This window comes from Amblyomma mixtum, chromosome 3 (assembly GCF_055824585.1).
Source record: "Amblyomma mixtum isolate Tamu chromosome 3, ASM5582458v1, whole genome shotgun sequence".
NCBI classification, from domain to species: domain Eukaryota; kingdom Metazoa; phylum Arthropoda; class Arachnida; order Ixodida; family Ixodidae; genus Amblyomma; species Amblyomma mixtum.
The window spans coordinates 433,346,962-433,362,250 of NC_143014.1; the positions used below are offsets into that span (position 1 = coordinate 433,346,962).

The window sequence follows — 15,289 nt, forward strand, 5'->3', positions numbered from 1 at the left end:
AATGGTTCATAATAGTAACTTCGAAATACAAGGTTTTAGTAGATAAACACATGACGGAACATAGAATCATCTCCTATTTCGAAGAAGAGCGTGACGTTAGAAACCGGGAAAAAAATTGATAATATTGGTGGTGGCCAAAATCTTTATGCATGAAAATCACGGAGCAGGCGCTACCAAGCTCATTGTTTTGAGAAATATTGTTTACTACATTCGCTATAGTTGGCACAAGAAGCACCTTATTTGCGGATGATAAATTCACGTGAAACAATAAATCATTTATAGGTGCCGTTCGAAGAATTAGAGATGAATTGGGACCCTATCTACACAATTAGCGCCCTAAATTGTTAAGGATAAGAAAAGAAAAGCAAATTCGTGGCGCAGGCGTAGGGCATATTGTATATAGCGAACTTGCCTTTCTTTAACAGTTTTAGATGGTGAAATAAACCTTGTGTTCTCCTAACAAGACCCGCTCAGTGCATGTTAGACAGCCAGGCATCGCCAAGGGCAGGGTAGGAGCAGACGAATGTGTCAGAGTAGACAAAATGTGTTCAAGCACAGAGCGCTTTTTAAAACTTTGCATCCAAACTTCTCTGGCCACACAGGTAGCGCAGCGACATTTGTTAGCAGCAGTCTGGCTGCAAGAGTTGATCGCTAATGGATGACGCTTCTCGATTTCCGACTGTCGCAGCCGCTTCTCGTCGGCGAGTGAGAAGAAGGTGGAGGTTGGGATCGGCCGCGGGGCGGCTGTGAAAAGACAAGGTCTATTTTCTGCGACTTCCTGTCTGGCCTCTAAATCCACGCCGACACAGGAGAGTGTAAACACAGGCGCGCACAAAAAGAAGTCGCGGCCTGCCCTCGGCGTTATACATCTTCTGTCACACGGTTCAGCACTCGAGTCCCCGAACCCATTCTGAGCCGGAAGAAAAAAAGAAAGCAGACGAACTTCACAAGCAACGCACGCGCGGAGTCCCCCCCGAAAATAACTTTTCGCCCCAGACCACGGTACCGACGCGAGTAAAGCGTACCCTTTCCGAGAATGAAAATGGCGCCTCCGCCGGCTTGAAGCCACGTGGTCGTCTAGCCCGCGTCCTGCGATTGGGGCGATTAGCGGGTGCTGTTACGATTGGTCGGGCGTGAAGGGTCCCGTCGTGCGTGGCGGAGCCTATCTCCGAGAAGGCAAGCGGGCCTATGCCACCGTGCTCGTTCTAGGAAAGGAGCGGGCCGGTGGGGGGGAGTGGCGCGGGAGGCAACGCCATCTGGGGGTCGTCTGAGTCAGCTACTCGGCGCCTATCTCCTTGTAATCGGCCCTGCCTCAGTCGACGTCCTGCCACGATGGCGTGCGGTCGCGGGAGCGCGTCTACGTCGACGTGCCAATACACCGTGCTCCTGCTGGCCTTGCTGCTCCAGGGTTCAGTCAACTCGCTGTCCGTGTCCGACCTCTTCCCTTACGGGGTCAACCAGGACCAGAGCCTTCCACGGGAGAATGATATCAGCTCGGCCGAGGTCCAACTCAGCAGTCCTATCACCTTTTACGGCACCGAGTACTCGACGCTATATGTGAGTCGGCTTCTTTTGCTCGCATTCCTCGGGTTTATCGCGAATTCTTCGCGTCCGCCGTGCTCTTCTCGACTGCATGATGCTTCCGCTGCGAGCTTGCGCGTACAGTGACCTGGAGGTTTCAGCAACGCGGCCTTTTTGGTCCCGGGGTTCCATGTCACGGTACGGCTCAGCGAACGTGGTTCCACGCTTGCAAGATGCTAGATATGCAAGAACGTGGTTTAGGAATCGCCATACGGGTCTTAACGTCATACAGCGACACGTGGGCTGTGAGGGCTCCGGGTTAATTTTGACCACCTGGCGATTCTTTAACGCGCACTGACATCGCAAAGTACATGGACGTCTTGCATTTCGCCTTCATCGAAACGCGGCCGGGATCGAACCCGCGTCCTCTGTCACAGCAGCTGTGAGCAACCGCGGCACCGTGAAATGAATCTCGGAGAGATGGAAACTCGCATTATCTCAAAGTTCAAGGGAGAAACCGGGGTGAATTTCTGCTTCGTCTCTGATTGACCCGCATTGAACGAAGAAATAAGATTGAAGAAAGAAGAACTTGGCTATGATATTCGCGGTAAACGTGAGCACGTCGCCAGTGGGCGGGGCAAAATGTTTTAAAACAAGGACTGTGCCTGTATATGAGGAATAGTTGTTTGTTTTGTGCGACCGCTTTCGTAAGACACACCCCCGTTTGGCACACATGTTATCGACGAAAGGTGATCTATATAAGGCTCCTGTGGGGGAACAATATGGAGGATGCTGAAAATCGTTGACAATGTTTTCTCCTGCGTCTGCAAGTGTTCTTGCTATGGCCATGTGCGAATATGTATTTATGTGAGTCACAAAATGTAAGGGGAGCATGATATCTCCATACCGTTAACAGAAAGGTCATGTTACAGTAACAGTAAAACAAATATTTTAAAAGGAAGAAGTTAGCCGACGATAGTTGGGACCCTTAAACAATTCTGTTGGGTCTCTGCCATATTATTTTTGTATTTTGATATTCTATGATAAACTTTCAAACGTTCACATCTCAAGTATACAAAATGATACCAAGCTGACATATACATGTATATTCGCGCATTTGCTGATATGACTGAAAGGTTCGGCGCTTGCTATTTTCGTCTCATTTTTTTACTTGGAAGCCTGACGTGCCACCATGACCGCGTAGCATTATTTTGTTGCAGCCGTCAGGGAAGCCAGAAACAAGAAAAAAAAGTCAGTTATGGACAAGAAGGAAGTCTGCAGCAGCCAGGAAGCAAAAACTCTATCGCAACGCTATACGAATTTGGCGTGTCCTGCAGAAAATACGGACAGTATGCAGAAATGAAAAGTACTTCCAGGAGATTCCACAATCCGTAGAGAAATGCTACAAGTACTCACACTTTATAGCTTCTTCAGCAGGGACTGCGCTTCCTCCGTGCTGAAGGCGGTACAGCATTCCACGCGCAGTAAGCAGAAATGAGAAGAAGTACTTCCAGGAGATTCCACAATTCGTAGAGAAATGCTACAAGAAAAGTGCTCAAACTTCGTAGCTTCTTCAGCAGGGACTGCGATTCCTCAATGCTGAAGGCAGAAACGAGAAGTACTTCCAGGAAATTCCACAATTCGTGGAGAAATGCTACAAGAAGCTTTAACTGCTTTAACTGAATGCTTTAACTGAAGAAGACGACCGTAATGTTGAAACAATGAATGATAATCTTACAGCTATCGTTACAGAGTGCGCCGCAGAAGTAGGTGGTAGGATGGTTCGGCAGGATACCAGCAAGCTATCTCAGGAGACTAAAGATCTGATTAAGAAACGCCAAAGCATGAGGGCTTCTAACTCCACAGACAGGATAGAACTAGCAGAGCTATCGAAGTTAATAAATAAGCGCAAGGTAGCCGACATAAGAAAGTTTAACATGGAGAAAATCGAGCATGCTCTAAGGAACGGAGGTAGCCTAAAATCAGTGAGGAGAAAACTGGGCATAGGTAAAAACCAGATGTATGCGCTAAAAGACAAACAGGGCAATGTCATCAGCAATATGGATAAGATAGTTGAATTAGCCGAAGAATTTTACACAAATCTATACAGGAGCGAATGTAATCATCAAGTTACTGAGAGAGGCAGTCGAGCACAGCAATGGGACATCCTGCCAGTAACGAAGGAGGAAGTAAAGAAAGCCTTAGGAGCAATGCAAAGAGGGAAAGCAGCTGGTGAGGATCAGGTAACAGCAGATTTGTTGAAGGACGGAGGAGAGATTGTGCTACAAAAACTAGCCACCCTGTATACGCAATGCCTTGTGACCTCGAGAGTACCAGAAGCTTGGAAGAACGCTAACATTATCTTAATTCATAAGAAAGGAGACGTCAAGGACTTGAAGAATTACAGACCAATCAGCTTATTGTCCGTTGCCTACAAGGTATTTACTAAGGTAATCGCTAATAGAGTCAGGACAACCTTGGACTTTAGTCAACCAAATGATCAGGCAGGCTTTCGTAAAGGATACTCGACAATAGACCACATTCACACTATCAATCAGGTGATAGAGAAATGCGCAGAATATAACCAACCCCTATATATAGCCTTCATTGATTACGAGAAAGCATTTGACTCAGTGGAAACCTCAGCTGTCATGCAGGCATTGCGGAATCAGGGTGTGGAAGAGTGTTATGTGAAAATATTGGAAGATATTTATAACGATTGCACAGCTACTATAGTTCTCCATAAAGTCAGCAATAAAATTCCAATACGGAAAGGTGTCAGGCAGGGAGACACGATCTCGCCAATGCTCTTCACTGCCTGCTTACAGGAGGTATTCCGGGGACTGGAATGGGAAGAGTTGGGGATAAGAGTTAATGGAGAATACCTGAGTAATTTGCGATTCGCTGATGACATTGCCTTGCTAAGCCACTCAGGACAAGAACTGCAAAGCATGATCAACCAGTTAGACAGGCAGAGCAGAACGGTGGGGCTAAGAATTAACATGCAGAAAACCAAAGTAATGTTCAACAGCCTAGCAAGGGAACAGCAGTTCGCAATTGGTAGCGAGGTGCTGGAAGTAGTAAGAGAATATGTCTACTTAGGGCAGGTAGTGACCGCAGATCCGGATCATGAGAGGGAAATAACTAGAAGAATAAGAATGGGGTGGAGCGCATATGGCAGGTTCTCTCAGATCATGAATGGTAGCTTACCAATATCCCTGAAGAGAAAAGTATACAACAGCTGTATCCTACCGGTACTCACCTATGGGGCAGAAACGTGGAGGCTAACAAAGAGGGTTCAGCTTAAGTTAAGAACAACGCAGCCAGCTATGGAAAGGAAAATGATAGGTGTAACGTTAAGAGATCGGAAGAGGGCGGAGTGGGTGAGGGAACAAACGCGGGTTAATGACATCTTAGTTGAAATCAAGAAGAAGAAATGGGCTTGGGCAGGGCATGTAATGCGAAGGCAAGATAACCGCTGGTCCTTAAGGGTAACGGAGTGGATTCCAAGAGAAAGCAAACGTAGCAGGGGACGGCAGAAAGTTAGGTGGGCGGATGAGATTAAGAAGTTTGCGGGGATACAGTGGCGGCAACTGACAAAAGACAGGGTTAATTGGAGAGACATGGGAGAGGCCTTTGCCCTGCAGTGGGTGTAGTCAGGCTGATGATGATGATGCTACAAGAAAAGTGCTCAAACTTCGTAGCTTCTTCAGCAGGGACTGCGATTCCTCAATGCTGAAGGCAGTACAGCATTCCACGCGCAGAACGATGGATATACTACAAGGGAGCCCAGGACTGCAAATCCCTGTGTTTCATTTATCGCTGAAGACGTTGCAAGAGGGCCATCCGCAGAGAAACGCTCAACGGCGTCGCTTGTTGTCGTGTGTGTGGGGCTAACCTAAACTAACTCAGCCGGTTCATTTGAGCAGGAATCCAAGGCCGCATCTAAAGCGTCCGCGGACAGCACATCCATCCACACTGCGCGACAGCCCGCACTCAACCTTGGCACCGAGCACTGTTCTTCGTGCCAGTAAGCGGAGGCAGTGGTTATTCTCTCACGAGTGCCTCCACGCGTCTCTTCTCCCAGTAGCTCGTGCTCGAAGAATGGAGGGCGAGGGCACACCCCCTCCCCCCTCCTTCCGTCCGTTTGTTGTTGTATAGGAACCGGCTCTGAAAGATCTGCGTAGAGCCGGTGGTAGGCTGCCAAGTGCAAGGCTGGCGGCCATCAGGACTGCTGGACTCTCCCGCGCTGGTTAGTTGATGAAGACCTCTGACGGTGAGAAAGACGTCCTCATTTGCAGTGGAATCAAGAAGAGGTATTGGGCTGTCAAGGGACGATAACCGATGGTCCCTCAGGGTTAAACAAGGGTAACACAAAAATTGTTTTTGGCGGCTCAGTGGTTGTGGCGCTCGCCTGCTGACCCGAAAGACGCGGGTTCCATCCCGGCCGCGGCGGTCGAATTTCGATGGAGGCGAGATTCTAGAGGCCCGTGTACTGTGCGATCTCAGTGCACGTTAAAGAACCCCAGGGGGTCGAAAATTCCGGAGCCCTCCACTACGGCGTCCCTCGTAGCCTAGGTTGCTTTGGGACGTCGAACCCTATTAACCAAACCAACCAACCTAACCAAACAAATTTGTGGAAAGGAAAGGCGCAGTAATTGTCTCAGTTCTGGATGGACGCCCCAACGACGCCGTCAGAGAAGAGATGACGGCGGGAGCGAAAGAAGGAAGAGGCACCACGGTGGAGGACTCGGGACCAATTTCGACCACCTGGGGTTCTTTTAACGTGCACTGGCATCGAACAGCACACAGGTGTCTTTTTCCAGTCGCCTCCTCCGCAAAGCGGCTGCCGCGGAGGTGATCAAAACAGGGTCCTCCGGCTCAGTTTAGAAGAGCGCCCAAACCGCGGTGTCAACGCGGCGAGAGCGTGGGGCTAATACTGTTCTGTTTACGAGAGGAGACAGCGGAGAAGCTAGTGTAGACGGCCGCTTGATGCTTATCAACCGGCCCTGATAATGATGACTCGTGAAACATGCGAAGAGACCGAAATACCAACCATGCCTCGCCCCTCGACAGCACCTTATTCCGGTCAGACCCTCGGACGATTACAAACACAGAAGTTTAATCACCCGTCTAGATTACAAGCCATGGACACAGCACCTAACAGTAAAGAATGTCAGTCTTGCGTGGAGTTGGCGGATCTATATCGTATGGTGTGAACCTACCAAAATAAGCTGTTAATCGAAGTAATAGCTCAATCATCGACTGAGGGCTGGGAGACGGCTCTATCCAGCTCAAACATCGGGGACAAGGAGCAACTCCTCCAGAGGGAACGGGCGGCAGTGATACCCAAGGGGATCCCGGACATTTGACCCCAACCACATCAGATCCCTCTCCTAAACTATCAGTTAAGAAGCATTTTCACCACTATCTCTCGGCGGCGTTCACCGCTTGCCTGCCGCTCGTTTCTTATCGAATCAGTGAAGAACGTTCAGAGTAACGCGATTCTTGCTCCGATGGCACTAACAACTCATTACCTTTAAAATATATTGTTTCCTAGCGCTAGAAGCACATTTTACCGCGCTGTGAACACTCTTGTACAGAAACTATTACACTTTGCCTTGGAAGCAAATGCCATGTGTGGTCGACAAAAACTAATGCCGGTAATGCGGTCAATCAGCGTTCGGAAGTAAACGAAAAATTCATCGCCCCCTCGGCTGAACAATTGTTTGTGCATCTACGAAGGCAGCAGGACACCATTTAGGAGAGAATATTGAAATAAAAAACAATTGCCAAAAAAGTTTGTCCTCGGCGCACTGCCAACATGAAACTACGGCGTCATGCCAGTGCGTGGGAATGTATCGCGGTGCTCACAAAACTGCTGCATTGTAGCTTCCGTTTCGCTCTCAAATTTAACTAAGGCGATGGCATTGACTGATCGTTCCGGAAACGCCATTTTGGGTCACAAGGATCGCGCCAACCCCTGCAGAGGACCATCTAAATTCTCGTGTCAAGACTTCGATGCCTGGCAGCAGCATTGAACGGCTCGCACTCCGAGGACCCAAAAATGCGGTTTTCCCCATAGGATGCTGTTGCTATATTAAGCCATGATCAGAAATGACGCGGTTGTCAGCACTCTACTCATATGTGCGTGTTTCGATACACGTGCGCCAGCGTGAGGACGCTGCATCGAGGGACGTTAACTTCAATGTCAATGACTCTTGTAGAGCAACCTAGCGAGCACAGGGCGTTGCTCCATTGAAGCCTCATGTGACGTGGCCTGTGACGTGTACGAATGCAGCAAGTGGGAAGAATGTCAGTGTTCATCATTTGTAGAGCAACCGAACTTGCAGATAACGAAGACAGATATGGGTTGTTGCCCTGAAGAGACACATCTACAGCGCCGGTTCGACGCGACTGTCTTCGTCTTCCTTCTGCCCCGTCGAATTAGCGCTGCAGAAAATGCCTACTCACAACCAAACTCGCCGCATCGTGCATCGTCTGCATCGTCTGCATCGCATCGTCTGCTTTTCTCCCGCACAGTCGCCGAAGGGTTCATTGACGAGGTGCTCGCGCGTGGCTTTTAGCAGGACACGGCGAAGAATTCTCGCGAGCGACCGATAAAGGTCGGCCGCCGGGGAGTGCAACCGCCGCTCCATATTTTGGCCCGCATCGATATCTCGTCCAACACTCGGAGCCACGGGAGGTTCCCGGCCTCTTATCGGCCGGGCTCTCGAGGCGGCTGACGCCGTCTGACCGCGCGTCGCCGTCTATTCTCCGAAGTGGGCGACGACATCTCCCAGGCACGAACTTGGCGTCTCGTTCGATTCTTCCCAAGATTCCTCCCTCCAAATTGGAAAGACTGTTAGGTGTTTAAATAAGGAAGTAATTATTAGCATCCATCCAAGCGCAGCCGTGTGGCTACAACGGAAAGATGTATACATTCGACAGACACTGTCGAACCTCGCTATAAAGAAACAGTTTATAATACATTAACGGATATAACGAAAAAATGTGAATTCCCTTTGGAAGCTCCGTCAACACGGGCTATAACGAAGCTACGGATATAAAGAAGTCATGGCCTGGCCACTTCAACTTCGTTATATTGAGGCTCAACTGTACTTTGTCGTTAATGAAAGCAGGGACCTACTAGAGGAGGTCCCTGCAAAAGAAGCTGATGTGAGGAACCGACATATGAACCCGAGGAACCAACAGGAACCGGAGCACTGGAGTCGCACACCTTTTCTGGAGGCTGCTGGGACAGTCAGCACCTCCTTAAATTGTTGCACAGAGCAAGCTGTCAAGGGTCACCACCGCTCATTTTTCTAAAACAATCAGAGGTCTTCCATCATCAAAATCGAGCTCCCGTAGACTCCATTCGCTGCCACTAAGCGGCGCCACATGCATGGTGGGCTGCATCGGCGCATGCGCAGAGCAATGGTTCAGCGTGCGGACCTCTGCGTCATTTTTTGCACGCACGCAATATCGCAACAACACTCCGCCGGGATATAAAAGAAGGCAGCCTTTCGGCCGAGACCTCCTGCGACACCGTAGGGAGAGAAAAAGGAAGAGAGAGATAGATAAAAACATTTATTCACCGGCAAAAGGGAAGGAGAGTAACAAGTGGGTATAGCCGTACTAGGTGGCCGGGAGCCCCTGACCCTAGGGGACATCTATGGCTCGCTCCACTGCCCGAAGTTGGGTCCCTGGGTCGGAGCTGAGAAGCACGGCTTCCCACTGCTTGGAAGCCGCATAAGGTCTGTAGGGGGTTGGTCCTCCAGACAGTACCATAGGCACCACATGTTTAGCACACAAATGGGAGTAGTGACCGGAGGACAGGTATGTGTACCGGGCTGAGGGGGAAGCCAGTCGGTAGTCGGCGCCAGACATACTCCTAGGTGTTACACCGCAGACTGCTGTCTTATTTCAGGCAAAAATTTAATTCAGCGTCTCCACCCTGAACGGCGTTGCTGGCATAAGGGCACAGCGGACTTCGGAGTGACCGAGATCGCGATTCCAAGGGCCAGACGACAATGCAGCGGCGGCCTGAGTGGTTCCCCTGCAGTATCCCAACGGGAAATGGACACTTGAATAAGTCTGATATCGTATCGGCGCGAGATATTTTCTCATGATCCCAGCGACTGTGTCAGAAGGACGCGGCAGGCCGTGTTCTTTTCGCCAGCCAGGAGCAGCTAGATGTTTGTGTTAAGTGTAAAAGTATCCGCACGTGGTTGATATTTCCGCTCAATACCATGCTTGTTTGTTTTGTTTTATGAGGTTTAACGTCCCAAAGCGACTGAGGCTATGAGAGACGCCGTAGTGAAGGGCTCCGGAAATTTCGACCACCTGGGGTTCTTTAACGTGCACTGACATCGCACAGTACACGGGCCTCTAGAATTTCTCCTCCAAAGAAATTCCAGCCGCCGCGGCCGGGATCGAACCCGCGTCTTTCGGGTCAGCAGGCGAGCACCATAACCGCTGAGCCACCGCGGCGGCAAATCAATACCATTATAGACCAGATTTTTGAGCCTCTCCTGGGCGCGGCCATTTTGCACCGACTGGCGCGCCGCGGTGCGGGCGTTTCGTTGGGGACTGCGGGGCTGCGGCAGTTCCGCGGCCGCGCCTGCATATAGCCGCGCTTCGGGCGCTAAAAAAACATTGTCGAGCATACTTCCGCTGCGTGGCTGTGTTGCAGGAAGTATTTACGTTATCAAAGCGATAACATTGACGCGTTTTAATGACATTTAGTTTGACATTCAAGTTAATTGTGCCGGCGCTTAGAACGCGCTCGTGCTTAATCGAATTCCGTCTTGGTGCTCCACCGCAAAGAAACTTTTTATTCAATATCAAGAATTAGGTGTGCGGCTAGTATGCAGTTCCAATTCCCATGCACTCTTATTCCTTCCTGCCGGCCATAAAGCCCCCCACCCCCCCTTCCACAAACGGTTTTCTTGTCGCCGCGCCAGTTTATCAACAAATTAATGCTGTGAGCTCAACTGAGTCGCAGCGCCAACAGAAAACAAATTTTGTCATGGTTTATGCAACCTGGTGCATAAAAACGTACTTCCGCTTAATTTATAAAAGCTTGAATAGATATGAGCAGCTAATCCAGCTTTCACTAATTCTGAGGTCCGAAGTCGCGTTATTTTATTCAGGAGCTCTCGCCGTGTGTGAGAGCGTTGCGTAGGCGTTTGGCTAAGTGTGGAAAATGTAATGAAATCGCGCATATTTTCCTAGGAATAATGTAGATACCGCACCGCTGCGGTGGCTCAGTGGTTACGGCTCTCTGCTCTGGCCCAAAAGACGCGGGTTCGATCCCGACCGCGGCGGCCGAATTTCGAAGGAGGCGAAATTCTAGAGGCCCGTGTACTGTGCGATGTCAGTGCACGTTAAAGAACCCCAGGTGGTCGAAATTTCCGGAGCCCTTCACTACGGCGTCCCTCATAGCCTGAGTCGCTTTGGGACGTAAAACCTTAATAAACCAAACCAAGCTAAGGTAGATACCAACAGCAGAAAGATACTATAGATAAACCTTTCCCCAGATACCTCTAACATGCGTGCGGAAAAAGCAGCTGAAATCGGTAGCGGTCGTGCTTACAATCCTCTGCATGAAATGTGTTTAATGGGAACAAGAGCAAGCTCAGCGCAAGGGTGCCGAACACGTACATGGTGATCGAAAACACGCGCTCCGTCGGGACAACCTTCAGTCTGCAGCTCGCCTATCCAGTTACTACTCCACTGAGTCAAATCAATAGATCTACATTCTGATGCATAAAGTTATCATAAAATTATCATAGATGATATCGCACGTAAAAGGCGACGACAAACGACACGACAGCGCAGAAATCTGCTTAGAAGTGCCGGTTTCCAGTCCGTACACTACTTGGTCGACTACACTCGGATATCACGTTAACGAGTAACTGCGCACAAGATAACCGCAGCACTGTCTGGAAGAGGGCAAATGTGAGTAGTGACGCACAGCACACACCCTCATACGTTAGCTGATGGAGCACAAAACGGCAGAAGCGAACACGTAAACATGCGTTCTATGCGCGGCGCCGGCGCGACCCGCAGTCCCTCGGGCCGCGCGCGCCGACAGATGGCGACTGGCGTCGAGAGTAGGCGCGCGTCCGCAGCCTGCGTGCGAGGGTAAAAAAATCTGGTCTATACGTCAGTCGTTTTCTGGTCGGGTGAGCTAGTCGCCATAGAGGCCAATGTCTCGCCGAAACGTCACAATGCTACTTTTATGCACCGCAATGCTGCTCCACAAGCGTCTGTATTTCGACGTGTAACGTGGAACACATACACATGCACTCGGCGTGACGTGAGTGCACTCTGTGAATGTAGTCAGGCAATGAAAATGTCGGACAAAAGGCGTGAAGTTATAAGATTTCATCACTAATGATACCTTCATTGATGAAACGTAAAAAGCTGACGGATTAGAGTTTAGCTAATTCGGAAGATTTATGAATGTCTAAGGACGATGAAGTAGCGAGCAAATACGCAAATGTAGAGAGTGAATCAAGATTAGACTTCAACTGCTCCATCAGGTGCCAGTGTATTATTATGACTACAGAAATTGTCATTATGCCCTTTGGTGCAGCTTTTTCATGAAGTTAGCTTTCAGAATGACTCCTGCACCTCTGGGAGCTGTCAGTTCGACCTCGCTTTGATAAACATGTCGGAAAAGACGTGTCTACGATAATATCAACAATGTATATGGTACATCGTGTAGAAATGAAAATATTTATTAACATCATTTCAACCTGTACCACAGGTGACGCAGCGGGCGTCACAGGGTTAAGCGAGTGTTGTATCCCGGCGGTAGAAAACATGTGGAGCAGCATGGTTGGGAAATTTGCACACTGCTTGTCAAGGATACGAGTGATCTCTAGAGATCAATAAGGCAGGACTACACTTTGCTAATGGCGGCCATGACGATATCGGTAAGCGAACGCAGCTGTATCTGAAATGGTGCATCCGCAGTCGAGTCTGTGGGGTGGGTGACCGTTCAAGGAACCTTTGCTGAAGCTCAGAATATCTCGCGCCAAGAAGGACGCGTACGCGCAAGGGAGTGTACGGAACGTTCTTTGCGTGACACGCGCTGAGGAGATCACAGCCGGTCGCATGTCGAAAGGAACCAAGGGTCGTTTCTTCCTTCGCCAGGTCCATCTGTGCAAAGAGTGGGTCTCGCTTGACAGCACATTTTCTCTAAACAAGGGCGCGCACTCTTTCTTTGATTTCTGCTGGGACCCGCCGATGTGGCTGAGTGGTTAGGGCGCTCTGCTGCTGAACCCGACGACGAGGGTTCGATCCGGATCGCGACGGTCTTTGGTGGAGTTTCAAGAGTGCCGCTTCAACAAGCCTGTCCTGCTGGCTGGCGCGAATAACAATTTTCTGTAAGGAGCATTCATGGGCCCGATTTCGACTTCCGCCTCGAACCCACACTTACGCATTCCTTTTCAGTTTCAGTCTTCCGGGACACAAGAGTTAGTGTTGCATACTGACTGACCCTAAGGCAAAAACGGTGGACGCACTTCTACGTACATTCAGGTACAAGAGTTTGTGGTATATATGCATTCCGGGCGAGGACGGAATGTTACTGCCGAAGCCTCGCCACCCCGTTCTTTTTTTCCCACCTGGTCCGGTCACAAGGGAACATTGCTGTCCAATCCTGGCCACCGCGGCTTTTTTCATGTAAATTTTTCTCCCCTGCTTTCAACCCCATCCCCCCCTTTTTCCCCTCTTTCTTGGCTCCCCCCCCGCACCCCTTATTTAAACCCACGCGCAATACCTTCATACTCAGTCCTAATGAAGGCCAGCTTCTGGCCGAAACGTCGACCTAATAAAGGTTTCAATATGAAGCGATGTTCCTCCTTTTACTTATATATATATATATATATATATATATATATATATATATATATATATATATATATATATATATAAGTAAGGACGGTCCTCCGTTCGAAACTGTCGGTATTAAATGAAGATAATTGCAAAGTTGTGACCCCTTCTTCTACATATATATATGTGTTGCGTTCTGCTCACTCAGCTGGCATTTTTTATGGGATGAAGCATACTTGATCCCTTGTGCTTCAGTGGTCTTTGTTGACCTCCTCTGCTCGATCACATGGAAACAAATTTTTATCCGTGAACTAGCATTCAGCAAACTTCTATCCATGACTGCACACCGTCTTGCCCATAGAGTTTCTTACTATTACCTAGAGGGAAAGCTGGCGGCGCTGCACTTCAGCCACCATGGACGCTCAAAGCATCATGGGGCGGTGAGCTACTTGTTGCGGAACAGTCGTATTTTTTCAGGAACACGGAGTGTCATTACTAAGATGTTTCATTCCGAAAACGCTGTCCGTGTGTGCGCAGACGACTTTCGCGCGAACGCAGTGTGCAAAAGCCATAGTAGTGAAAACGCGACGACACACGATGCCAATAAAAGGTTTCACTTTTCCGAAATGCTATTAAAAAACCTCTTATAGTATTTAAGCAACAACATCTTTTTTGAAAACATATTTACTTTTAAAAGTGCGCCTGTTAATTATGAAATATTAGTTTTTATAGTGTTCACTACTTGGCCAATAGGAGAGCGAGTCGTCTCTTATTTTGGGCAAACTTTGCACTTAAATGCTTTTCTGCTCGTTTGTTGCAATCATTAGACAAGATATTGAATGTTAAGACATATTTAGTTAACGAACAGCTTTATTTTTCTATTATTTTTTGGCCAAAAGTTGCAGTTCCGCAACAAGTAGCTCACCGCCCCATGATGCTTTGAGCGCCCATGGTGGCTGAAGTGGTCACGAGGAGTCTCCATGCAAACTCCCATAGACGGGTTGCCAGCTTTCCCTCTAGGTAATAGTAAGAAACTCTATGGTCTTGCCAACCGCGGTGGAAGCCATTATGGTAACGCCTCCTGACAGCCAACCGCTACTCGCCCGACGAAATTCACGGCATGCTCACCTGGCGGGAGCGATTTCCTCAGACCACGTGATTCCAACAGGTATCATGATGACTTCCACCATGGAGGAAGGAACAAATTTTACGAGTCGACGTTACGTCACATTTTTAAAAGCCGGAAACGAGGGCTCCGCCTCGCTCGTTGGCTCGTCGTCTCAGCGCGCTTGCGCATGCGCGGCGAAGATCAAGGCGAGCAGACGACCTCGCTTCGCGCCGGACTGCCGGCAGCTGACAGACGGGCCGACGGGTGATGCAGACGACGCCGCTGCACGATTAGCCAGAGTCCCACAACTCGTTATGAAAACACGTGACTTCCGGCACACTTTTTCCTAGCCTTCCTTCATGGCGTCCACAGACCACACACACTTCCGCAATGTTATGAGGTCAGGGTGCTCACAAGTGCTGTAATATATTCTCTTTAAACGAATTTCAACGCTTTTCGAAGCGATGAGTTGTTAACGTTACGCTTTTTTCTGCGCGGTCATTCTTGGCAGTATTATGATGGCGCCGAAGTAGGTTAGCGTAACTTCCTCCTTTCTGTATACAGTTCTTTCTTTCTTTCTCTCTTTCTTTTTTTTTCTTTCCTTCTTTCCTTCCTTCTTTCCTTCTTTCTTTCTTTTTCTCTTTTTTTCTTTCTTTCTTTCTTTCTTTTTCTTTTTTCTTTCTTCGTTTCCTTCTTTCTTTCCTTCCTTCTTTCTTTCTTTCTTTCTTTCTTTCTTTCCTTCTTTCTTTCTTTCTTTCTTTCTTTCTTTCAACTTCATTCTAACGAAGTTGATGGGGCCCGGCGATTACTTCG

At 48.9% G+C, this 15,289-nt stretch overlaps 1 protein-coding gene across 1 annotated transcript in view; it reads left to right on the top strand.

Annotated features, from left to right (window-relative positions):
* Window positions 1-1,078: 1,078 nt before the first annotated feature.
* LOC149358141 (nidogen-like) overlaps window positions 1,079-15,289 on the top strand; it is a 44,925-nt gene continuing 30,714 nt past the window's right edge. The window contains exon 1 of the mRNA XM_089585072.1: window positions 1,079-1,557. Coding sequence (XP_089441198.1) covers window positions 1,333-1,557 — 225 coding nt within the window. The 5' untranslated portion in view covers window positions 1,079-1,332. The remainder of the gene's footprint in view (window positions 1,558-15,289) is intronic.